The 25,447-nt window shown below is 36.4% G+C and overlaps 1 protein-coding gene across 1 annotated transcript in view; it reads right to left on the bottom strand.

Annotated features, from left to right (window-relative positions):
* The window catches only part of XPR1 (xenotropic and polytropic retrovirus receptor 1), a 274,881-nt gene that overhangs the window by 223,858 nt on the left and 25,576 nt on the right, over window positions 1-25,447 (bottom strand). The window contains exon 2 of the mRNA XM_056815607.1: window positions 19,069-19,120. Coding sequence (XP_056671585.1) covers window positions 19,069-19,120 — 52 coding nt within the window. The remainder of the gene's footprint in view (window positions 1-19,068; window positions 19,121-25,447) is intronic.

Here is a 25,447-nt window from a genome sequence, read left to right as displayed (position 1 = left end):
TAGATGGCAAGATGTCATAAACAAGAAGAGATAATATCTTCATTTAGGACTATAGTTGTGAAAACATAACAACTTTTTGGAGCAATATCCTAAAATGCCACAAGATGGGGGCATTATTCCAGGAAAGTCCATATCTGTTGTTTAATACAACAAATACTTTTCTCTCTGGATGTGAATTTTCTGAGTATGTCACCTTTCTGGATGGGTCTGTTGGCAGTACCTCAATGTATATCTCACTCACTGTTTCTCACCTCAGCACCTCTGTATTTACTTCTCTCTCTCCCTTAACTATTCAAAATAAAGAAATAGAAGCTATTTTTTATTTCCTAGACAATGTTGTATATATCCTATTCATTTTTAAATGGACTTGATATTGGTGAAAAATTAATAGATTAATGGAACAGGACAGATAAGACCAAGAACCAACCAAATAATTCAACATTTTATAAATCTCAAAAAATACTGAGTTTCTTTTTTTAATAAAAACTTCTAAGAAAACTAAAAAAAAAACAAAAACACAGTTTGGCAGCAAATAGATTTAGACCAGGTTATCATAATACATGTACCACAATAAAGTCAAGATAACTATATAAATCAACATAAAAGATCATGCCATTTTAAAAAATTAAAGTTATTTTTCACAACTTTGGATGATAGAATTCACAACCAAATAAAATGACTACATAAGAAGAAAATGGCCAACCTCAATTAAATACAATTTAAAAGCTTTTGCACAATAAAAATACAAGAGTAAGAAAAGAATTTGTTACCTACAGAAAATATTTGCATCAAATACTTAAATGTGATTTGTGATATCAACCACTTGAGAGCTCCCTCTAATGAAGCCAACTGAAACTCATTCATGTGTGACTTTTATCCACATTCTCCCAAAAATATGTCACAGAGGGTCAAGTCAACAAGCATTTATTAAGTATTTACTATGTGTTGAGCACTGGGAATATAAAGGCTAAAATAGTTCTTCTATCAAGGTGTTTATTACATGTTAATGGAGGAGACAAAATGCAAACTATGTATATACAAAATAATATACCGGATAATTTGGGGATAATCTCAGAAAAAAGGAATTAAAAGTAGAAAGACCAGAAAAAAATTCTTACAAAAAGTGGACTTGAGTTAAGACTTGAAGATAAGAGACAAAGACAAGGAAAGAGAGTATTCAAAAAGAGAGATAATATTCCAGAGAAACTATAAGAATTTAGAAAAGAGGAGAAGTAGAGGAAATAAAGGCACCAATTACATTTGGCTTTCTCAAAGACTTTAACCAAGAAATGGTAGCAGAGATTGAAGATGGATAAATCAGGTGAGAGTTTAAGGATGGAAGAGACATGAATCTGTTTGTAGGCAACAGGGAATAGTCAGGAGACAGAGAGACTAACGGTTAGTGAAAGAGAGATGATTTGCTGGGAAATCTAATGAAAACAATGGATTCACTTGAATATACAGAGAGGATAACTTTGGGAAAGCCCTTGTATTATGTGGTATAGTGAATTGCTTAGGAATGTGTAAAACCACTGAGATCATGTAATAAATCTATGGTGAAATCAGTCAGCAGTTTCATAGTTTTTTTTTTTAGCTACATTCAGCAGTATGTGAATAAGGAAAATGATAGAAGCAATAGAAGGTTGAAGTTTGGCAATATGAGTAGCAGTGGGACAATAAAAGGAGGGACTAGAGTGAAAAGATAATTTAGAGTTGTTGAACTGATTCACCAAAAGGTCAAAATAGAGAAAGCGAAAAAAGTGTAGCCAGAGAAGGGAGAATGACCTAGGAAAGGACTAAGGAGCAGAGGGATTGGAATACATGCTGAAGAAGATAAAGAACAGCATTAGGAGTCAAAATAAAAGAAAAAATGGAATGATACTGTTACCAGATAAAGGAATTTCAGAGTTCATAAATATGGAAGTAGTACACCTAAGGGTTATGGCAAGATCATGGGTATGATCATCACTATGTGACAGAGTTGGAACAGAGGAGTAAGTTATGGGAAATAAGTAAATTGAGGAAGAGAGAAGTTAGGATAGATATTAGGAGTATTGATATGTATGTAGCTTGGCATTGGGGGAAAGAGAGACCATGAGCCAGGCACCAAACTTACTAAAATGAAAGGAGGGTGTCCTGAAGAATAACAGAAAATAGCTAACAGAATATTGATTGCATGATAGATACAGACTGAATGAACCTCAAGAGAGAATGAGCGATATTGGTAGAGAGAATATGGAATTAGCAATAGAAAGATATGAGCATTCCAATTTCTTCACCACTACTAGCAAGGCAGCTGATGGTAGGGGAGTGGGGAGGAGCACATAGGTAAGGAAGAGTATGATTAAAAGTATAGCTAGCTCTGAAAAGAGTGGTTAAGAATACTGTGTCAACTGAAAGAAGCCAAGTCTCTGTGAGTGCTAGAAGATGGAAAAAATAATAAAGAAAAAAAGTTAAAGAAGAAAGCAAGTTAATTACAAAGCAGGCATTCTAGAGTGGAGTGGAAGGGGTGAGTAGGTCTGAAGTGGGACAAAGGAGAGACAGAGTTGAAGGGGATTAGAGTAAGAGAATGAGAAAAAATGAGGAATGGTATTTGAAGTTTACCACAGTGGAGGAAATAAATTCTAACCATTAAGGAATAAATTCAGGCAAATTAACAGTGACTAGAGAGAAATTCATTAAAGGAAAGAAGTGATTAAGACTATTTGGAGTCCCCTCCTTGATGTTCAACCCTATGACAGGTGATGATATGGAATCCTGTGAGGTCAAGAAGGCCCACCTCACAACAGGAAGAAGTAGATAAAAATATCACCAGGGGAGTCTGGACAGATTGAAGTAGCTGGCAATTTTAGGTGGGTATGGTCTGCAAATGGTCTCTGGAGCACTAGAAAAGGCTAGAGGTCTAAGATCTAAACACATAAGTACCCTGGAAAGAAAGAGCACATGTCTTCTTTGGAAGACTAAATCTCAGACTAATGTAGAGGGTTAAGGTAGATAGAGACACAGATGAGCACACTATTCAGTTCCTCAGGAAGACCCAGGGAAAAGAGGTAGACAAGCTATATCGGGTACAATGTAGCTTTCCCTAGAGTCAACAAACAGGCTATTGGACTTTCTTGACATTTTTCTGACAACACTCTGGCCATCAACCTGTCGTCCCTCACTCTTACCACATAAATAGCCTATCTTTTCTCCCTGCTATACAATTTCTTTCCCCCTCCCCTTTCATTTACTTATATATTTATTTAGAATGTTTTCCATGGTTACATGATTCATGATCCCTCCCCCCTTCCTTCCCTCTCCTAGAACTGACAAGCAATTCAACTGAGTTATATGTATATCATTGTTCAAAACCTATTTCCATGTTATTCATCTACAGTAGAGCAATCTTTTAATATCAAAACAGTAATCCGTCCCTATCACACTACATGATCGATCACAAATTTTTTCTAATGCATTTCCATTTCCACAGTTCTTTCTCTGGATATAGATAGTTTTCTTTCTCCTAAGTCCCTCTGGATTGTCCTGGGTCACTGCATTGCTGCTAGTAGAGAAATCCATTATGCTCAATTGTGCCATAATGTATCAATCTGTGTACAATGTAATCCTGGTTCTGCTCCTTTCACTCCGCATCAATTCCTGGAGGTCATTCCAGTTCACATGAAATTCTTCCAGTTCATTATTCCTTTTAGCATAATAGTATTCCATTACCATCAGAAACCACAATTTATTCAGCCATTACCCATTTCAGGGACACCCCCCTCATTAACCCAATTTTTTGCCTCCACAAAGAGCATGGCTACATTTTTGTACAAGTCTTTTTCCTTATTATCTCTTTGGGGTACAAACCCAGGAGTGGTATGGCTGGATCAAAGAGCAGGCATTACTTTAAAGTCCTTTGTGCATAGTTCCAAACTGCCCTCCAGAATGGCTGGATCAATTCACAACTCCACCAGCAGTTTATTAGTGTCCCAATTCTGTCACATCCCCTCCAACATTTATCGCTATCCTTTGTTGTCATATTGGCCAGTCAGCTAGGTGTAAGGTGGTACCTCTTGACCATTTGTTGATTGGGGAATGGATTGACTTTTTGTAAATTTGAATTGGTTCCTTATATATTTGGGAAATTAAACATTTGTCAAATTTTTATTAAAAGTTTTTCCCAATTTGTTGCTTTCTTTCTGATTTTGTTTGCATTGTTTTTGTTTGTACAAACGCTTTCTAATTTGATATAACCAAAGTCATTCATTTTACATTTGGTAATGTTCTCTATCTCTTGCTTGGCCTTAAATTCTTTCCTTTCCCACAGATCTGACAGGTTTATTACCATTCTATGTTCACCTACCTTATTTATAATTTCACTCTTTATATTTAAGTCATTTACCCATTCTGAATTAATCTTGGTATAGGGTGTAAGATGTTGATCTAAACCTAATTTTTCTCATATAGTTTTCCAATGTTCCCAGCAGTTTTTGTCAAACAGTGAATTCTTGTCCTAAAAGCTGAGATCTTTGGGTTTATCGAACACTATCTTGCTGAGGTCATTTATCCCAAGTCTATTCCACTGATCCAACCTTGTGTCTCTTATCTAGTACCATATTATTTTGATAACCACTGCTTTATTATACAGTTTAAGATTTGTTACTGCTGAACTCCCATCCTTCACATTTTTTCATTATTTCCCTCGATATTATTAATCTTTTGTTCTTCCAGATGAACTTTGTTACATTTTTTTCTAATTCTATAAAAAAGTTTTTCAGTAGCTTGATAGGTATAGCATGAAATAAGTAGATTAAGTTGGGAAGGATTGTCATTTTTATTAAATTAATTCATCCTATCCATGAGCAATTAATGTTTTTCTGATTAATTAGATACAGTTTTATTTGTGTGAAAAGTATTTTGTATTCCTGTGTTTGTCTTGGCAGATAGATTCCAAAATATTTTATATTGTCAAGACTGATTTTAAATGGAGTTTCTCTTTCTAACTTCTGCTGCTGAATTTTGTTGGAAATATACAGAAATGCTGATGATTTAGGTGGGTTTATCTTGTACCCTGCAACTTTGCTAAAGTTGTTCATTATTTCCACTAGCCTTTTAGTTTATTTTCTAGGATTCTTTAAATATATCATTATATCATCTGCAAAGAGCGATAGTTTAGTTTCCTCACTGCCTACTTTAATCCCTTCAATTTATTTTTCTTCTCTAGTTGCTACTGGTAGCTTTTCTTGGAAAATATTAAATAATAGAGGTAATAATGGACATCCTTGATTCACTCCTGATCTAATTGGAAAGGCTCCTAACTTGTTCCCATTGCAGATGATACTTGCTGATGATTTTAAATATATACTATTTATTATTTTGAGGAATGGCCCTTCTATCCCAATACTTTCTAGTGTTTCCAATAGGAATGGGTGTTATATTTTGACAAAGGCTTTTTCTGCATCTATTGAAATAATCATTTGATTTCTGTTGGTTTGATTATTGATATGGTCAATTATGTGGATGGTTTTCCTAATATTAAACAAGCTTTGCATTCCTGGTATAAATCTCATGGTTATAGTGTAAAATCATTGTGATAATTTGCTAGTAATTACGATTTTTACATCTATGTTCATTAAGGAGATTGTTCTATAGTTTTCTTTCTCTGTTTTCGGTCTGCCTGGCTTTGGAAAAATCAGTAACATATTTGTGTCATAAAAGGAATTTGGTAGAACTCCTCCTTTACTTATTTTGTCAAATATTTTGTATAATATTGGGATTTGTTATTCTTTAAATTTTTGATAGAATTCACTTGTGAATCCATCTGGCCCTGGGGATTTCTTCTTAGGAAGTTCCTTGATGGCTTGTTCAATTTCTTTTTCTGAGATTGGATTGGTTAAGAATTCTATTTCCTCTTTTGTTAATATAGGTAGTTTATATTTTTGAAAAATATAATAACCATTTCACCTAAATTGTCATATTTATTACCATATAATTGGGCAAAATAGTTCTTAATAATTACCTTAATTTCATCTTCATTAGAAGTGAGGTTGCCCTTTTCATCTTTGATACTGTTAATTTGATTTTATTCTTTCTTTTTTTTAATTAGATTAACCAGTACTTTATCTATATTGGTTTTTCAAAGTACCAGCTTCTGGTTTCATTTATTATTTCAATAATTCTTTTACTTTCAATTTAATTTATCCTTTAATTTTTAGGATTTCCAATTTAGTTTTTATCTGGGGATTTTTAATTTGTTCTTTTTTTCTAATTTTTTTAAGTTGCAAGCCCAATTCATTGATCTCCTCCCTCTCTATTTTGTTGATGTAGGGACTGAGAAATAAAAAATGTCCCCTTAGTACTGCTTTGGCTGTATCCCATAGATTTTGATGTTTTGTGTCCTCATTGTCACTCTCTTTAATGAAGTCCATAAATGTTTCTATGACTTCTCCTTTGACCCACCAGTTTTGAAGAATTAGATTATTTAGTTGATAATTAATTTTAAATTTGACTTTCCATAGACCCTTGTTAATTATAACTTTTAGCTCATTATGATCTTAAAAAGTTGCATTTATTATTTCTGCTTTTCTGTATTTGTTTGCAATATTTCTATACCATAGTACACGTTCAATCTTTGTATATGTACCATGTACTGCAGAGAAGGTATATTCCTTCTTATCCCTGTTCAGTTTTCTCCAGATATTTATTAACTCGGATTTTTCTAGTATTTCATACATTTACCTTACTTTTTTATTTTTCAGTTTGGTTTATGTAGTTCTGAAAGGGGAAGGTTGAGATCCCCCACTATTATAGTCTTACTATTTCCTCCTTGAGCTCCTTTAATTTTTCTTTTAGAAATCTAGACGCTATACCATTTGGTACATGTTTAGTCATGATATTACTTCATTGTTTATAGTACCCTTTAGCAAAATGTAATTTCCTTCCTTATCTCTTTTAATCAGATCAATTTCTACTTTAGCTTTTGTAAATATTGAAATTTCTCAGACTTGTGAATGTTAAAAATTTCCACATTGAAGAATCCTCCATTGGAACAAATTCCCTACTGGGAAACATTCCCCATTTTGATGTGAGAACTTGCCAGGATCAGAAATGGGAGGACCTCTACTCCACCCGTACTTAATACTGCTTTAGGGGAGAAAAATCCTTGCTATGGGAGGACCTCTACTCCACCCGTACTTAAGACCGCTTTAGGGGAGAAAACTCCTTGCTGAACAATGAAAGTACTTGGACCCATGCTTATAATAAGGCAAGTAGTTCTTTGAGCCATGCCTGTTTTTTAGAATTGATACAATGAGATGCTAGGTACCTAAAAGGGTCGGGCAAGTTTTCTCTTAATGAGATTAGTTGACTCAGCTGTGTTTTCACTGGTTCAGACTTACTGAGGAGATCAGTCCACACAGCAGCATTTTTTCTGGTTCAGACTTACTGAGGAGATTAGTCAACTTAGCAGGAATTCAGATGGGCAGTCCTTTGGAAAAAGTCTACAGTGATTGGTAGATGTAAGGACTTAGGGGATGTGACATAGGAGAAAAACTCCTATATAAGAAAAAGCAGAATCTCTTGAGAAAAAAATTCTTTTGGAGGATCTCTGATGAGGATCGCTTGGGAAAAATCTCTTGAGAGAGGCTCTGGAGAAGGGAAGCTCTTGGAGGACAATCTCTAAGGAGGTCTCGCTGGAGCTCCTCTGAGGGGACTCTGTTCCTCTGGAGGCTCTGGAAAGAGGCCTTTTGAAACAGTCTCTGGCTGGATCTCTCTTTGAGGAGGATATAAAAGGGGGCAAGCAGCTATTAAATTAACTATTTTTGTAACAACTGACATTAAGTCATTTAAGTCAGTGAATCCTGCCTTGGCACATAAAGCTTCCTGATGGATAATACAATGAAAAGACAAAATTAGATATCCAATAGCTTCCATAAACAATTTGACAAATCTGCCTTTTTTCCCCCACCATGTTTGGTGCCCCATCTGTCGTCACCTCACAACTTTAGAGATATCAATGCTTAGGTCACGGAATGTTTGTATAATAACCTTACATATTTCACTTCTTGATATATTTGTTAGCACTGATACTGACTTTGGCACTGATACTGATTTTATCAACTCTTCTCTCATTGTGAGACCATCAGAATATCGATCAATAATGGCCAACTGAGCATGTGATGTGACATCAGTAGTTTCATCAAGAGAGATCGAAAAATATTTACAATTACTTATGACATAAGTCATATGACTCTCTTTAACTGATGTTGTGTGTGTGTGTTCAGTCTCATTATTTGGTCTTTTATGACATTTCTACTGAGTGGTAACTCAGATATTTTCTTAATAATTGCATCTTTATTCTGCACATCATGAAATAGAACTGGTACACATCTTAGGAGAGTTTCTTTAATAAATTCTCCCTCACTGAGTGCTTTTCCATGCTGAGCTATGGAGTGAGCAATGCTCAATCTTGCAGATGTTAAATTTGTAGAACCTTTTACATATTTAAGAATGGAATTAGATTGGCTCTTATAAAGGTGCAGCTGCCTAGAAATTTATTCCTTCCTTTCATCCTCACTTTTTTTCAAGAGCTGGGAATGGGTAGTTTCAAAATGTCTATTTTATTCCATGTTCTGCTTACTACCATTTCAGTACAGAGAACACAAAATGATTTGCCATTTTTTTTATAATACTATATATCTTGGTCCATGTCTCTTGAAAGGGTCCACTACTGCTACTACCACTTCCTTTACTTAAACTTGTTTTTTTTTTATTTTGGGGGGTTCTCCATGGGTGGGGGAGATGAAAAAATATAGAATCATAAATAGTCTCTTAGCCCTGCAGGCAATTAGAGGTTAACTAGCCTAACTGACCATAAGATGGCACATGTAACTGTCTCTTAGGAAAGGGCAGGGTTAATAAGCAGAAATAGGGGTTAATAAGGATGTACAACAGTAATAGTGGTGAAATGGGAGTCTGTACTATAATGCAAGATGGTGTAAATTAAGATGGTTATCCTTGTGTAAATTAAGATGGTTGCCGCTTTTTATCTAATGGTGGGAAAAGGCACCCATAGCACAGGTCCTCAGCTCTCTCGGCTTCCCTTTCACTTATCTCAGTACTGATGGTCAATTAGAAATCGTGACACCCCAGAACAGTAAATTGGATGATAGTTGCTACAATTATGTGGTTGCTGATAATGGCAATCACAGGGCACCCAGAGATGTGTCCCCTGCAGCATTCCACTGCTCCCTTCTCTGTCAGTCAGAAGTGGGGTCTGTAAAACTGAAAATCTGTTACCCTAAAAACATAACTACATTTCCCAGGATCCCACTGACTTCTTGTCATTACATACTTCCTGTAGACTGAGGATATTAGTGAGTAGGCAGTCCTCTTGGGCCTCTTTGGTTTGCAGAAAGCATGGTGGAAGTGGTAAGAGTGGGTATTTTAAATGAGCTAATTGTGGTCTTTGTTTTGTATAACTTTTATTCCTTTAATTCTAATGATCATTAATAAATCTCCTAAAATATAATATTTTTATTATCAAGATTGATTTTAATTTTTATAGGTCAAAGATCCCCTAACAGCCATATTATCAAGATTGATTTTAATTTTTATAGGTCAAAGATCCCCTAACAGCCAAACCAAAAATACCAGAACCAGGCACTCTGAGCCAGAGTTCTGTTGTTTTGGCCTACAGACCTCTAGCATAGAGGGTCTACACTACAGCAAATACCTGGTTGTGCAGGAGCTGAGGATAAAATGTCCTTCTCGGCATGTGGCCTCATACTTCTCTGTATGTGGCTTCGTGTTATTTAAAATGACTACATGTGTCAGTGCTAACACGCATGTCATAGTTTCACCATCCTGGCTATAGGGTAATAGAATTCTATACCCCACTGAGTACAGTTGATTTTCCCTTTTCTGAGCCAGTTATGATGAGGATAAAGTTTAAGCGCTGCACATCACCATCCTGATCCTCCCTTATCTGTAATGATTTTTCACACCTCTTTATGTTATATAATTTATCCCATTCTCTCTCTTCCCTTTTCTCTTAGTGCAACCCTCTCTTTCACCATCATGTTTTTCATATGCACACAACATACATACATATCATTTCATATCATCATATTTAGATACATGTGTCATTTTATATTATCATATATATCATATCATCAGCTTACTTCCCCACCCTCTTTCTGGGTAAATTCCTTCTATTTTCTCTACTACTAAGATAACTTTTGGAGAATTTCAGTTATCTTCTTTCCATGTAGACATATAAACATTTTTTTTTAGGCAATGGGGATCAAGTGACTTGCCCAAGGTCACACAACTGGGAACATAAAAACATTTTGATCTTAATAAGCTCCATAAATTTTCTCTTTCTTATTTACATTTTTGGGTTTTTCTTTTGACTTGCTTGTGTTTAGACTTCAAATATTTAGTTCCAGTCTGGCTTATTCCTCAGGAAATGCTTGGAAATCTTCTGTCTTATTGATTTTCCATTTTTTCCTCTGAAAGTATATGCTTAGTTTTGCTGGAGAGGTGACTGGTTTGTAAACCCAAATCTTTTGCTTTCCTGAATATCATATTCCATGCCTTTCAATCCTTTAATGTAGAAGCCACTAGGCCCTCTGTGATCCTGATTGTAGCTCCATAGTATTTGAATGGTTTCTTTCTGGCTACTTGAAGACTTTTCTCCTTAGCTTGGTGGTTCTTGAATTTAGGTATTATATATATTCCTCTAAGCTGTCATTTGAGGATTTCTTTCTGGAGGTGATCTGTGAATTCTTTCAATTTCATTTTTATTTTCTTGTTGGAGGATCTCTGGGCAGTTATCTTTAATAATTTCTTGTAATATGATGTCCAAGGTTTTTTCTTTATCATGGCTTTCAGGCAGTCCAATAATTCTCAAATTGTCTCTCCTAGATCTATTTTCCAGGATCATTGTTTTTTTTTCCAATAAGATACTTCATGTTTTCCCGTTTTTCATTATTTTGATTCTACTTTATTGTATCTTGATTTCTCACAAAATCATTAGTTTCTAGATGGTTCATTCTGATTTTTAAGACCTGATTTTCCTCTGTCAGTTTTTGGTTCTCCTTTTTCAATTGACTCATTTCTCCTTACATCACTTTCATTTCCCTTTCCCACTTTTCCTCTGCCTCTCTTAATTGGTTGTTGAAGCCTTTTTTTTTGAGTTCTTCCAGAATCGGTGTCCAATCCATATTATTCTTTTAAACTTCGGGTGTGTTTCCTTTGCTTTTACTGTCCCTTTCTGTGTTGGTACTTTACTCTTTGTCTCCATAAAAATTCTTTAGAGTTAGGTGCTTTTTTTGTTGTTTGCTCATTTTTCCTAAATAATTATAGGTAGGCTTGGAAGGATGAAGTGATAGTCTGAGGGCTGAGAGCTCTGAGAGTCCCCTCCCCATGTTTATTCAATTGACCCTTAAGATGCTGATAGCTTAAAGACTTGCCTCAGGCTTAGGTATAAACTTTTGATTTCACTCTGACCTTCATCAGGTCAGGGACTGATCAAATTCTAGCCCCAGGCTTAGGTTCAAGTTTTTTGTCTCACTATGTACTTGATCCAATCAGGCACACCTTTGATTGTCCTGTCTTGGAGCTCCACCCTGAACTTTGCAAAAAGATCAGTACTTAGTACTATCAGCCACCCCAAACTGTGAACTAAGTCCTTATCTCAAGCCCAGACTAGAATCCCCTGGGCTAGGGCACCAGACTTCTCCATAGGTTTGAAATTTCAAGGAGTATGGGTTGGCTTGTACCACTATTTTCCCAGGCAGCAACTCAGGGTCTGGATATTGACTTGATATTAGGTTCCAAACCTGAGACAGCAGTGGAGTGGGGCAGGGGTGGGGGGTGTAGCTTGCTCTTGGCTTACTCTTCCCTCCTTGCTACAGCTTCTTGTTAGTTCTGCTCTCCTCTCACCCCAGTGCCCCAGATGTTCTTTGCCTACATTTTGGGTTTTTCTTTTCTTGAAAGTTATTTCATTGTCTTTCTTGTTGGTTCTTTCACTCCTATATTTGTTTTGTGACAATATTTAATCTTAATTAATCTTTAATATTTAACCTTTAGAGGATTCTCATGGTGGACAGAGCAGCTCTGAATTACTCTGCCATCTTTGCTCCATCCCTGGAAATAGTTATATAATTTCTTGATATCATCCTTTACTCCTTTCTTCTTCAGCGTTCCTATGTTGAAGTCTGCTCAAGCCAACCATGAGCCCCTCTGCTGCCCTCATTTTAAGTTCTTCAATTAGTGGGGCCATATAACAACACTAGTAAAATGTTAGTATTAAAAAGGATCTTAATTTTCATGGGGAACTTACAATAAGTAAAATAGTTGTGCTACTTACTAAAAGCAATCCAAAATACTTCCCTTGTGTTCATATCTAGTCCCACCTCACTAACCTCTCATCTGTCTTATCTATTCAGATATACAGTTAGAGAGACTCCACAGTATGTTTGGGTAACTATGTGGTGCAGTGGAAACAATACCAAGGGCAGGAGTCAAGAAGACTTTTTGAAGTTAAACAAGCCAGTTCTATATAATAATTACTATTTTTTTATTTGAAAATTTGATGAAGACATATCATGTCATTTTTATATAATAACATAAGGACAAAGAATTCATTTTCTTATGCTGTCAATTTTTTAAAAATGTTATTGGTATCTCCTCTATGGTCAGATACTTTTAATATCTGTCCCTCAAGTTCCTCACAATGGTTATCAGCTCTAGCACAGATCTCCAGAACATAAATTTGATCCATTCTAACTACTATTCTCATCTTTGTTTTCTTGAGGGTCATTTCTACCTTGTCTATAAATACATCACAGACTGTGTGATATTAAGAGTACAAATATGGTCATTCCGCTGTCCTTAATGGAAAATAGTATGCTGAAATGGCTTTTTATATCTTTTTACACTTTTCTTCTGTTTTTATTACTTCTTACATTTTTTCACTGTTGAATGTCCTCAAGATAACTTTGCTTAGTTGGATATCTGTGGATTTATATCATATAGTGTAGGGTCTGTCATACAGACAATAAATAAGTGCTTATTGATTGATACAAAGGACTACATGGAATAATCCACAAACAAATGTTTATACTATGTACTGGCTCTTTAGCCAAGAAATATTACAAAAAATACACACTAGTGTTATCTACTTAGAGGAAATATGTCTCAAAAACTATTTTCCAACTGCCATTGAAGGAAAATTTCTCTTTGTACTATTATGGAATCTCCTTTAAAAATTGAATACCTTAATAAAAACTAAAAGGTACTTTTTTGGCTATGGATAGAATTTTTTATCATAAGTCCTTTGGGGTTGTGTTGCTGATAATGTTTTAGTCTTTCACAATTGATCATCATATAATATTTCTGTTATTCTATACATATTTTCTCATTCTTAATCTTAGTCACTCAGCATTCACCCTTAGGCTGAGGTGAGAGAGATATGGTGGGAAGGATTTTTTTTTTTGGATTATGAACAATTGGGTTCTTGTGTCTATTGAGAAATCTTGATGAACTCACCAACTACCCTCTTTGCGTAAACTTTAAATCACTCTCAGTGTGTTTTCCAGTCTGATCCAGATGTCCCAAATACCACTCACTTTGCTAAGCCTTCTCATCACAGACCACCAGGTTAAGGGAACAAATAAACATTTGGTTGTATTCCTAGATTCCTTTAGCAAAGTATAGCCTTGCCCCCAACCAGCTTCAATCATGCAAAAGACTTCAGAGAAGCTATATCTCCATCAAAATCTGATTTTGTATTTCATTGTCAGCACAACATGAGATGCTCTGCTTGGTTTTGGTGGTACCAACATACTACCTTCAGGATAAACTCATCACCCAAACCTCATCACCAGGCAGACTGCTTCAGCATTGGTATTCCACACATCCTCAATACCCTCTGACTGGAGGTTGAAGGACACAGTGAAAAATATCCCTTTATAGAGAGTTCAGAATTTGCAGCCACTTCTTCATTTTTCATCAACTGCTCTGATTCATTTTGACTCTGGGAACATCATTCCCCTGTGACAAACATCATAGAAGCTCTTTTGTTTTTTGGGGCTTTTCCCCTTTCTTAATTACCTTTTGGTGATTCTCTTGAGTTCTGTGTTTGGGCATCAAATTTTCTGTTCTGTTGCTTTCCAGAATATCATATTCCATGCCTTTTGGTCCTTCAGTATAGATGCAGCTAGATCCTGTGTTATCCTAACTATGATCCCATGGTATCTGAATGACTTCTTCTTAGCAGCTTGTAAAATTTTTTCTTTGGTCTGGTAGTTCTTGAATTTGGCTATAACATTCCTGGGTGTTGTCAATTGAGGATTAAGTACAGGAGGTGATCAGTGGATTCTTTCAATCTCCACTTTTCCCTCTTGCTCCAGAATGTCAGGGCAGTTTTCTTAGATAATTTACTATAGAATGATATCCAGGCTTTTTCTTTTGTCATGATCTTCTGGTAGTCCAATGATTCTTAAGTTGTCTCTCCTAGACCTGTTTTCTAGATCTTCCATTTTGTAAATGAGGTGTTTCATATTTTTCTCAATTTTTTCATTCTTTTGATTTTGTTTTATAGTTCCTGCTGTCTTGTGAAGTCATTTACTTCTAGTTGTTAGATTCTAGTTTTAAATTTTATAACTGAATTTCATCCCTTGCTTTTTGGTCATCCTTCAACTTCTGGTCTGATTTTCTTTGAAGGTCATCTCTCATCGTCATTGTCTCGTTTTTCATCTTCTTTACCTCATCTTTCATCTCCTCTGCCTCAATTTTGAGCTGACTAATTTTGGCTTTCAAGGCACTATTTTCTGCTTCCAAATGATTTATTTTGCTTTTTAAGTTCTTTTCCCAGTTATCTTCAGCCTCTCTTAATTGTTTTTTGAATTTTATTTTGAGTTCTTCCAAAGCCTGTGTCCAATTCACTAGCGTTTCTGTGTTTTTGCTTGGTGTTCCTTGATCCTCCTCTGTTCCATTTGCTCTTTGTTCATTACCTGGATAGAAGCTGTTGATTGTAATTTCTTTTTTTCTTTTTCTGTTGTTTGCTCATATTTTCCCTTTCTTTCCCCCCTGTAGTTGCCTGTAGTCTTGCTCCTCTCATTATGTGCTTGATCTGTGGGTTGGGCTGTTCTGTCCTGAAGGGGCCTCTTCTCTGTTCTTCTGATTGATCAGGTTAGTCAGATTTTCCCTGACTGACAGCAGATGCTGAAAAGGAGCTGGGTTTCCCGCACTCTTGTCAAAGTTGTTGCTTGTAGCTTGTTGCAGCTTTTACCCTTGGAGCTTAGTCAGCAAGGCTCTCAGATCAGTCTGTGGGGTAGGGGTGTTGGAGTTTGAGTTTCTCTGCCCTCTGAAAGCTTCTTATCTGCCCTATTGATGCAATTGAACCAGGGTGGAGGAGTTGATCTACGAAGCTGGATGTGCCCTGAGGCCAAAACCCCCAGAAAAAAGGGGGGGGGGCAAGATGGAGCGTCTTTGTTGTGACTAGGCTGCCTACTCTGCGCTTCTCCTCCAGCTGCCTCTACTCCATCTGTGTTCTACACCCTGAGCCTATCAGAGCTTTGCCAGGAAGGTACTCCCTCTGGACTAGTGCCCTTGTCCAGCCAGAGATTCCAGTCACTACTGGAGGCTCAGTACTGTGGTGGGGGAGGGGTCCTCAGACCTTCCTTCTTCCTTCTCCTTAAACCTGGGTGTTCTAGAATTCAGGCTTTTGGAGGGGCATACCTTTTAAGTTGGGTCCAGGAGGAGGGTTCCCTAGCTCTGTTCTATTGTTAGATTTGGTTTTCAGTCCCCTTGAAGCATTGTGTTTTTGATGGGTGAGGAAGGGTTTATGGAGGTCTGAACTGTTACTGTCTCTAAGCCACCATTTTGACTCCACCTCCTCTAACAGGTACTTTTAAGACCTAGGTAAACTATTACTTTTAGGTGCCAATTATCAAAAAATTATTATCTACAGATTAGCCTTTTAAAAAAACACACAAGGGGGCAGCTGGGTAGCTCAGTGGATTGAGAACCAGGCCTAGAGACTGGAGGTCCTAGGTTCAAATCTGGCCTCAGACAGTTCCCAGCTGGGTGACCCTGGGTAAGTCACTTGACCCCCATTGCCTAGCCCTTACCACTCTTCTGCCTTGGAGCCAATACATAGTATTGACTCCAAGATGGAAGGTAAGGGTTTAAAAAAAAACACACACCCCTTCTGTCTTAGAATTAATACTAAGTACTGGTTCCAAGGCAGAAGAGCAGTTAGGGCTAGGTACTTATGGTTAAGTGACTTGCCCAGGCTCAAAACCTAGAAAGTATCTGAGGCCAGATCTGAGCCCACCTCTTATCTCTAGCCTGGCTCGCTCTGTCTGCTGAGCCACCTAGCTGCCTTCATAGATTAGTTTCTAATGATAACCATCTATGGTATACTAGCTAATTTAAAATATGAAAAAACTTTCTTTCAAAGTACTTTCTTTATGTGACGTTGAATGGGTACATGTAGGCATAAATCTCAGTTCTACCAAAACTATAATCAATAAGCAAAAAATAGGAGATATAAAAGAGGAGGAGGAAATAGTACTGCAATAAAAATAAGCCTACCAAACAATGTTTGTTTGTTTTTTCCCCTAGTATCATAATCAGAAAGTTTCCTATCTAGCCTTTGGCCTCTGGTGACTTGCTTAGTATGCTGTACTGTTTTGTCATAACTATCAAGAAAACAAATCTTTTTGAGCAGGTACAAAAGGAATAGAGACTGTACTTATATGCGCCACTAAACAAAATTCAGTGCAAAAATAAAGAAAAACAAATATTAGCAAAAGTATACTGTGCACAAATAATTGATATGACTTTGAAATTACTTTTTAAAAAGGTTTTTACATAAAATGACTATATTCTTTGGGAAATGATTCCACTAACTCACTAGATTTTAATGCATATAATTCTCCAACTTTCAGGTAAGATCAGGTTAGATGAAGAAAAAAATTTTAGCAATTTGTGTGCCTCTCACTTAAGCTCCTATCAGGTCTTTTTTTAATCTTTATAGAAATCTTTTTTTATTATTATATTATTGTATTATATAAAATATAACTTATTTTAGTTGGCCCCTACAATATCCAAGAATCCAAAAAAAAAATGATATGAGAGATAGAATTATCATTCTTCTGTACCCAAAACATTCCCTAGTGTTTGGAGGGGAATCCAACTGACTATATCTCTACATACTTTGATCCATATTTTGACTTAATCACAAACTGGATATTCACAGAACCATAGCTCTAAAGTTAGAAGGAACATCTGAAGTTAGTCAATTCAAGCACTTCATCTAACAGATGAGGAAAGTGAGACTAGATGAGGTGAAGTGATTTGCTCAAGGTCACATAGATGTTAAATGGCAGAGGAGGTATTTGAACCCAGGGTCTCTGAAACAGAAAAAATGTATAAAGATAAGTAAAACTAGTTAGCTAGTGTGTGGATTGCTAGGCCCAGTCAAGAAAACAGAGAACGAAGCTGAAGGTGGGAAGGGAGGAGGGGTAACAGAAAGGAAGGAAGCTGCCTTGTGGGTAACAGAGATGATATAAAGAGATGAGAATTTCAGAACTGATTTCATTTTGCAGAATGATGAGTTTCTGGAGTTCATGAAATCCAGGGAAGCAGCAGGATAAAAAATGATGAGGTACATTCTCATAAAGCCCTTTTTTCTACAGTGGAAGATCAGGGAGGGAGTCTCCAATGTCTACCCCTGCAAGTCTCTTATCAGAGGGAGGGAAGGGTCTAGGGGCAGAAGGTTCTGAAAAGTGAGTTTCAGAACTGATTTTATCTCATAGAATGATAAGATTCTGGAGATTCTGAAGTCCAGGAAAGTGGTCAAGTGAGAAATGGTCTCTACCTCCTGACTCTCCTGGCTTCCTTCAAGTCTCAGTCAAAATTACACCTTCTACAAAGAAGATTGTTCTTGCAGAAGTCCCCTTAATACTAGTACCTTCCCTCTTCTGGATATCTCCAGTTGAGCTTGTACATGACATTTATAGATATCTTTGTATATGGTCTCCCCCATTAGAGCTCATTGAAAGCAGAGACTGTCTTCCTTTTTTGTCTCCTCAATACTTACTTATAGCACAGTACTTGGCACAAAGCAAACACTTAACAAATATGTTGACTGATTGAATAACTGACCTCAGATGAGATACTTAATTCTGTGGGCTTCATTTTCTCTACAGCAAAGTGACAATATGACATTTCTAAATTCTAAATTCCATGATCCTTGACCATCTTTCTTGAAAAAATAGCTAATGTGAATTTTTTTTAAATCACCCAAATTCAAAAGGGGGAGTTTCTCAATGTGCATTCATGATAATTCACTGGCATTGGAATTACCATAATTTTATCTCACATCTCATGTTGAGACCTATTTAACAAAGTTAAATATATAAACAACTACCTAGCAGGTGAAAGTTAACCAAACAGAAAAAAATATGGCCCATTAAACACAATCAAAGACAGAAGAATCACTGACAACAGGATGGACATTGGGAACTAATTATAAAATATGATAAATGTGTTCTGGTGTTCTTATGGTCCCATACATAAATGTGTATAAATGGTAGGGAAAGGAGAGGGAATAGTGCTATTTTCATCAAAATAGAGCTAAGTAGGAGACCATGGATAAGTTTATGGTAGAGCTGGACAAAAGATAAAAGAGCATAATATACACAGAAACCCAAGTTTAGTCCAAAAGTGACTGTCAGAAGAAGAAAATTTGGTCCATATGAGCAGCAACATGAGAATTATTGATTTAGATTAAGAAAAAACCAGACTAAATGATTTAGAAAACATTACAAATATATATTAAAAACATATGTAAAATAAATTTAAAACACATTATATAAACATATAAAACACTATAAATATAAAAACCAAACCAAAAACATTAGCACACATTTAGGAGTTTTGTTTTTAGGCAACCAACAAAATCTAAATTCCAACCTGATTTTGCAATTTAAAAGGTTTTGTTTTTTTTTTTTTAATAAGTAATTGTTTACTGTTTATATATTAATAAACTGAAATTTATTGCTTCCTTACCTTCTATAGAAGGTGCCTGGTCCTGGGCTGAATATAGCATATCCTTAAAAGCCTGTTGGAGAAAAAAATGAAAACAAGTATCACATATCAAACCTTGGATAAACTTTATAATAAAGTATTTAAACAAGGAATATTATTTTCTGGCTCCAGATAATAATTCTACAAAACTCTCTAACACATGAAACCAGTGAGAATTCAAATAGTCATACTATAGATACACTAGAAAAAAACACTGAATTTGGTCACTCTTTTTTACCTCATTTGGGGTTTTATTTTGTACCCCAATGTATTTTGTTTTCTGCAGGGCAGCTATGTGGCAAAGTAGTCTTTAGCCTGCAGACAGGAATATTCATCTTCCTGAGTTCCAGTCTGGGCTCAGATACTTATTAGTTGTGTGACCTTGGGCAAGTCACTTAACCCTCTTTACTTCAGTTTCCTCAACTGTAAAATGAGCTGGAAAAGGAAATGGCAGTATTGGTGCCAAGAAAACTCCAAATAGAATTACAAAGTCAGTCAAACATGCCAGAAAAACAAATTAACAAATTTCATTTTCGGAGTTTTATTTATTCTGCTATTTTTCATTTTTGGACCCAGAATTTTATATTGTGTTTATTTTGAACTTTCCATACAATTTCCATAATTATACAATAAAGTACAACAGAATCTGGGGTTAAATTACAGACAAAAATATTACAAATTATTATTTTCAGATGTTTTGTGATTCATGTACAATAACTTAAATTTAAGCTAAATTTAGACTCAGACTCCTTATGGAGGTGGTCTGAAGGAATCTAATCTTCCTCTTTAGGATAAACTACCACCAAATCAACCCAAAATACTAGGAAAATGTTAAGAAAAGAAACTGCAGGCCAGGGCCTTAAGATCAAAATGACAAATGGAAGTCAGGGGTGGAGATCTTTCAGACTCACTTCCAACTTACAAGTATCTCATTTCAATGTATTATCATAGGCTTAGTGTCAGATGACAAAAGTGCTTGACTCTTTACTATCAACTACTAGCTTCATTCACAACAAATTTAAAACAAGTCATTTCTCTCTGAACCTCAGTTTTGCCATCCAAAAAATGGGAAAAATGGCCACCATGCCCACTTTTCATGTTGTTCCTATTACTGTTGTGCTCATCCTTTGTTTTGGAAGAGAACCAATGGCACATTAGGGTGATGTCTTGACTTGAGTGTAACTCTTGAAGCATGGGAGAGTTTCACAAAGTTATCAGCCTCACTCTCTCCTCCAATCTTCAAAGTCCATGGGCAAAGCAAAAATTAGGACAACTGGCAATGGCCCAGGACATGGTGGATGACCTTGGTATCTTTAATGTCTGACCAAGCTCTACAGGCTCCATAATACTGGCTTCCATAGTCTTCTTGGCCTTGGAACAAATTGTTCTTATCCATTCAAAACTCTACTGGGGAAGTCTTCTCATGCTTGGGGTAGATATCCCCTTAACTCACAAAGTCAGCTTTGAGACCTGCTTTACTCTCAACCTGGTTTGGTGCATCTACCTACATCTGTAATGGCAAACTTATGGAACACATGTCAAATACAGCATGTAGAGACCTCTCTGTGGGGATGTGCAGGCCCCTAGATTAGTTGACTGGGAGCCTGGCTCCACCCTCAAATGCAGGGAGTGAGACAATTGAGCCTGTCTCTAAGTGGACCTCAGCCCTGGCTTGGCCAGAAGCCTAACCCCCACTTCTGAACATGAGAGGGAAGGCATGTGCAGGGCTGCACACTAGTGGGGCACTGGGCACCCCGCAGAGCTCAGCCCTGGCTTGGCTAGACTGCATCCCAGCCTTGCTCCCAAACACAGGGTTGGGTGGGGCACTGCATGCAGCTGGGGGTGGGGCATGGCACGCAATGGAAGCATGGCACAGGGTCCCTAAAAAGTTCCAAAAGGTTCTCTCCATCACTGACCTAGTTGGCTTTACCAGGGTATGGCCACTGGGCATACTGCAGCTTCTTGGAGCAATGGGTGACTTTACATAGTTATAGCATGAATTTGCTGCAATCAGGGCTTGAGAATTGGGAAAGTGGATTCTAGTCCTAACTACCTCTGTAATTTCATGCTGTATCCTTCAATTGTTCGGTTTTGTCTGCCTCTTCACGACCTCATGTGTGTAGATGGAATTTGCTCCCCAAAACTATCTTATCCAGCATCCCATTTGCGTCCTTACATTACGTATTTACACTATGTGCTAACTTAGGGAGGATATATTTTGGTGTAACCCCACCTCTCTCTCTCTTCTTCTCAGAACGTGGCTGTGGAGGCTATGGGGGAGAGCTTGGCAAGAAAATTTACTCACATGGTCATACTTAAGATTTGTAGTTCTATTTTTCTTCTATTTCAAGTGATTATTAATACATTTTATAAAATATAATACTTGGAGTTATTGATATTAATGTTAAATCTTACACATGGACCACAGCACTCCAATACAATCAATGGAGTTTTCTTGGCAAAGATACTAGAGTGGTTTGCCATTTCCTTCTCCAGTGGATTAAGAGAAATAGAGGTTAAGTGACTTGCTTAAGTGACTTAAGTGACTCACAGGCTAGTAAGTATATGAGGTTGCATTTCAACTTGGGTCTTTCTGATTCTAGGCACTTTAACTACTTAACCACCAGTTCCCTAGACATAGTGCTTACCACAGGTATTACAAAGAGAAGTGAAAAACTTTCAAATAAAATGAGATAATATTTTAAAAGCATTTAGCCCAGTGTCAGCCATGTAAAAGGTTTGATATAAATGCTTATTGCCATCCCTTCCCCTCAGGGAGCTTATTTTCTAATAGAGGAAACAAAATGCACATACAAAGCCATATGCATGCATATATAAAAGATTTTTTTTAAGGGTGGGGATGTCACTAACAGCTGAGGAAACCAGGAAAGATCTCCTGGAAAAGGTGGCCCTTCAGCCACTAATATAACTATCTGAGTGAAGCACTTCTCTCAGAGCCTCAATTTTTTCACCTGTAAAATGAGAAGGCTATATTAGATGGTTTCTAAAGACCCTTTTCCAACTCTAAATCCTAATGTTCACAAATCAATTACCTTCAGTTCCCTATCTATTAAATGAAGGTAATAAGTCCAGCTTTATCTTTTAGCAGGAAGACAGAAGAAAGATAAGAGTCTAAGGAGATAACTAAACAATGAAAAAGTTTTGTAAGGCTTAGAAAGGTTTGGCTTTTATGGTGAATTTGATAACAAGGAAAGTAAAAAGAAAAGCATTCAGCTCCTAACTAGTCCCAAGAGTGGCACCAGGTCGGTGACCTCTTGACTCAGCTGGGGTCATCAGAAGGCTAGTAGCCTAGAGAAAAGACAAAGAGAAAAGAAAAACAAAAAATAACTTCACTGTCCCAAGATAGAATGCACTCCCCTTTTTCTGTATACTTTTACCTGTTCAATCCCTAGCCACGGTTTAAAGACTATCTCAAGTGCTACCACTTCCATTTCCTCATTTGGTAAATTATCTTTCCTCATAGACCCAACAAGGCAGAAGGAAGGGGAAGGAAAGCCAACAAACCTTTATATAGATAGTACCTACTCTGCTAGGCACTCTGCTAAGCTCTTTTTATTTTTTTAAACATAACCACCTCTTGATCCTCACAATAATCCTGGAAAGTAAGTGATATAATTATTCCCCGTTTTATAATTGAGAAAATTGTGGCAAATGAAGATTAAGTGACTTGCCCAGGGTCATGCTGCAACTAGAATCTGAAACCAAATTTGAATTCAGGTCTTCCTGACTTTAGGGCCAATACTCCATCCAATGCACCATCAGCTGCCAATGGAACATTTTGTTTCTAACTTCTCTAGTATCTGTATGTGATATTGAATATTAGTTACTGTTTGGGTAGGTTACAAAAAATCCAGGAAAATGACCACTAATATTTCTCAAGAAAACCAAAAAGGTACCAAGAACATAATGTGATTTTCTCAGATTTCATGGATTCTATTCATGTCTACAAACATTTAAGTTCCTGCCACAAGAAAGGCACTGTCCATGTCAGAGACAGAAAGACACAAGCCATACTTTCAAATAGTTTATAAGCTCCTAATGGAAAAGACAAACACCAAAAGAGTCAATGCAATAAGTGAAAAGAAAAGACTCCAGCTATGTGCTCTGAGGAATCTGAAAAGGGAGACTTCATTTTGGAATGTCAGATGAGGCTTTCATGAAGGAAGCAACAAGATGTATCATTTGAAAAGGCAGGACTTCAACAGACAGAAAGGGGAGAGAAATTCCTTTCCAGGTAGAGGACAATGTAAGCAAAGGAATAAAGAACAGAAAAATAGAGAATGGGGAGTAAAAAAAAGTCCTAGGTAACTAAGACTGAATGATGGGGTATAAATGAGTACAGTTAGACATATAACTTAGAACAGGTTAAAAACTCTTCAACACCAGGATTAATAACCAAGTTTAGTAGTAATTGGATAAGCAATAGGTAGTCCCTAAAGAAAATCTAAGAGATATGTCAGTGCCAAGAATAAAACAAAAGGGTGTGGACTGAAGGCAGAAATGCCATGGGGTAATGACTCTCAGTAATGCAGGTAAAGAGAAATGAAGCCCTAAACAAAAAGAAACTTTAGTGGGAGCTAAAAGGAAGGGCCAACATAAGAAAGATTGGAAGAAGAAGCAAGAAGATTAAACAACCAATTAAATTTTCAGGACATAGGAAAAAGAAGAGTTAATGATGACTCCTGGGTCATAAGCTTGAAAAACAGATAACTTAGAGAAAGGAGTCTGGGAGAAATAATTCTCTCTTCCCTCTTCTCTCAGTTGGAAAGCTACCTAAGAACTACAAGAGTGCAGGTTCTAGAGAGGAACTGAAGATGAAGATAAAGATTTGGGCATCATCTACATAGATGTGATAATAAAAGGCATGAGAATAGATGAGATCAGCAAGGAAGAAGGTCAAGGCCAAAATCTTGGTGGACAAATAAATCTCCTTTCCTACAATTTCCTAGGAACTAGGGCAAATGTTGCAAAGAGCGTAAAAGTCTAAATTGAGGGAAACTGATAAGTTAACTAGTATGTTGCCTGTGTTGATTTAAATATATGAAATAATAACTGACTATGTTCCAGGCAAGGTTATTACATGGACTATCCTCATCCTGGCCTGGGGGAGGGGAGGACTATGGGCATATTATTATCATTTTTCCTTAAAATTTATTAATTTAGTTTAGGAGGCTTTCTCTCAAGATGTTAAAAACATAATAATCTTTTAAATTGTTTAGGCCACTTTACTTATCATTACATTCAATGAACACATGACCTCTGTTACCACAGTCAATCTCAGTTACCCTTACAGTATTAGTATCTCAGGTCAATGTGAAGTTAGGATCTCTTCATCACATTCACCTTAATTATACATATGATATTTCTTTCATTAAACACAACCTGTCATCATCCTACTTAGGCTGGTAGCGATAATGAAAAGAATTGCTTTTAAAAGAGGAGTTCCAAGAATTCCTGATGAAAACATCAGTGATATAGAAATTTTGAACTTCAAACACTGGAGTTAAGAGAAATGTTTAAAATGTAAACATGAATAAAAAATTATAAGAGATTGAACAAAAACAAGCTGCTCATATTCAAATATGGGAAGAAAATACATATGTCCTCTCCAAATCCCATTATCAATGAGGGTTCATGGAGGGAATTTAATTAGACATGGCTGGAAAGTGTTTTATATTTTGATCTTAAGTGAAAAATGGAAATGGGGAAGAGAGGAACTAGTAAAGGTAAAATTAGGGAGAAAATCAAACATCATCAGTGTGAACAAGTAAATAACTAAATAAACAAAAAGGAGAAGTGGGAGAGTGGCTAACACTTGAACCTCACTTGTCTGATTTGGTCAAGGAGGAAAGAATTCATACACATATACACACCCAAATACACATAACTAGGTACATAAATATTTTAGTCAAAGAGGAAATAGGAAGGAAAGGATTGAGAAAGGGGAATTAGAGGGAAGGTGAATTTAAGGGAGTAGAGTCCTATGCAAAACAAACTCTAAGGATATAAAAAAATATTTATAGCCTTTTTTTCCTAAAAGGCAAATAATGGGAATCAGAGGAGGATACCTACAAAATTGAGGAAGAGCCAAATAAGTTATGGAATTTTGTAAAAAAGACAGTAAGAAAAGGCAAAGGGACAGTTTTAGAGACTCTCAAGAAGACTTATATGACAAAGAGTGAATTGCAAAGAACTAGAATAATTCATACAATGAGAAAATATGATAAAGATAAGCAACTTCAGATTTGGGCTTCTGATCAGTATAATGACTAACCATGATTCCAGAAGATCAATTTTAAAAACATACTACCCACTAGGTGGAACAGTGAATATAGTGCCA

The sequence above is a fragment of the Monodelphis domestica genome, chromosome 2, assembly GCF_027887165.1.
Source record: "Monodelphis domestica isolate mMonDom1 chromosome 2, mMonDom1.pri, whole genome shotgun sequence".
In the NCBI taxonomy this organism is placed as follows: Eukaryota; Metazoa; Chordata; class Mammalia; order Didelphimorphia; family Didelphidae; genus Monodelphis; species Monodelphis domestica.
The sequence above is the reverse complement of the archived record's forward strand: the minus strand, read 5'-3'. Positions and strand labels throughout refer to the sequence as shown.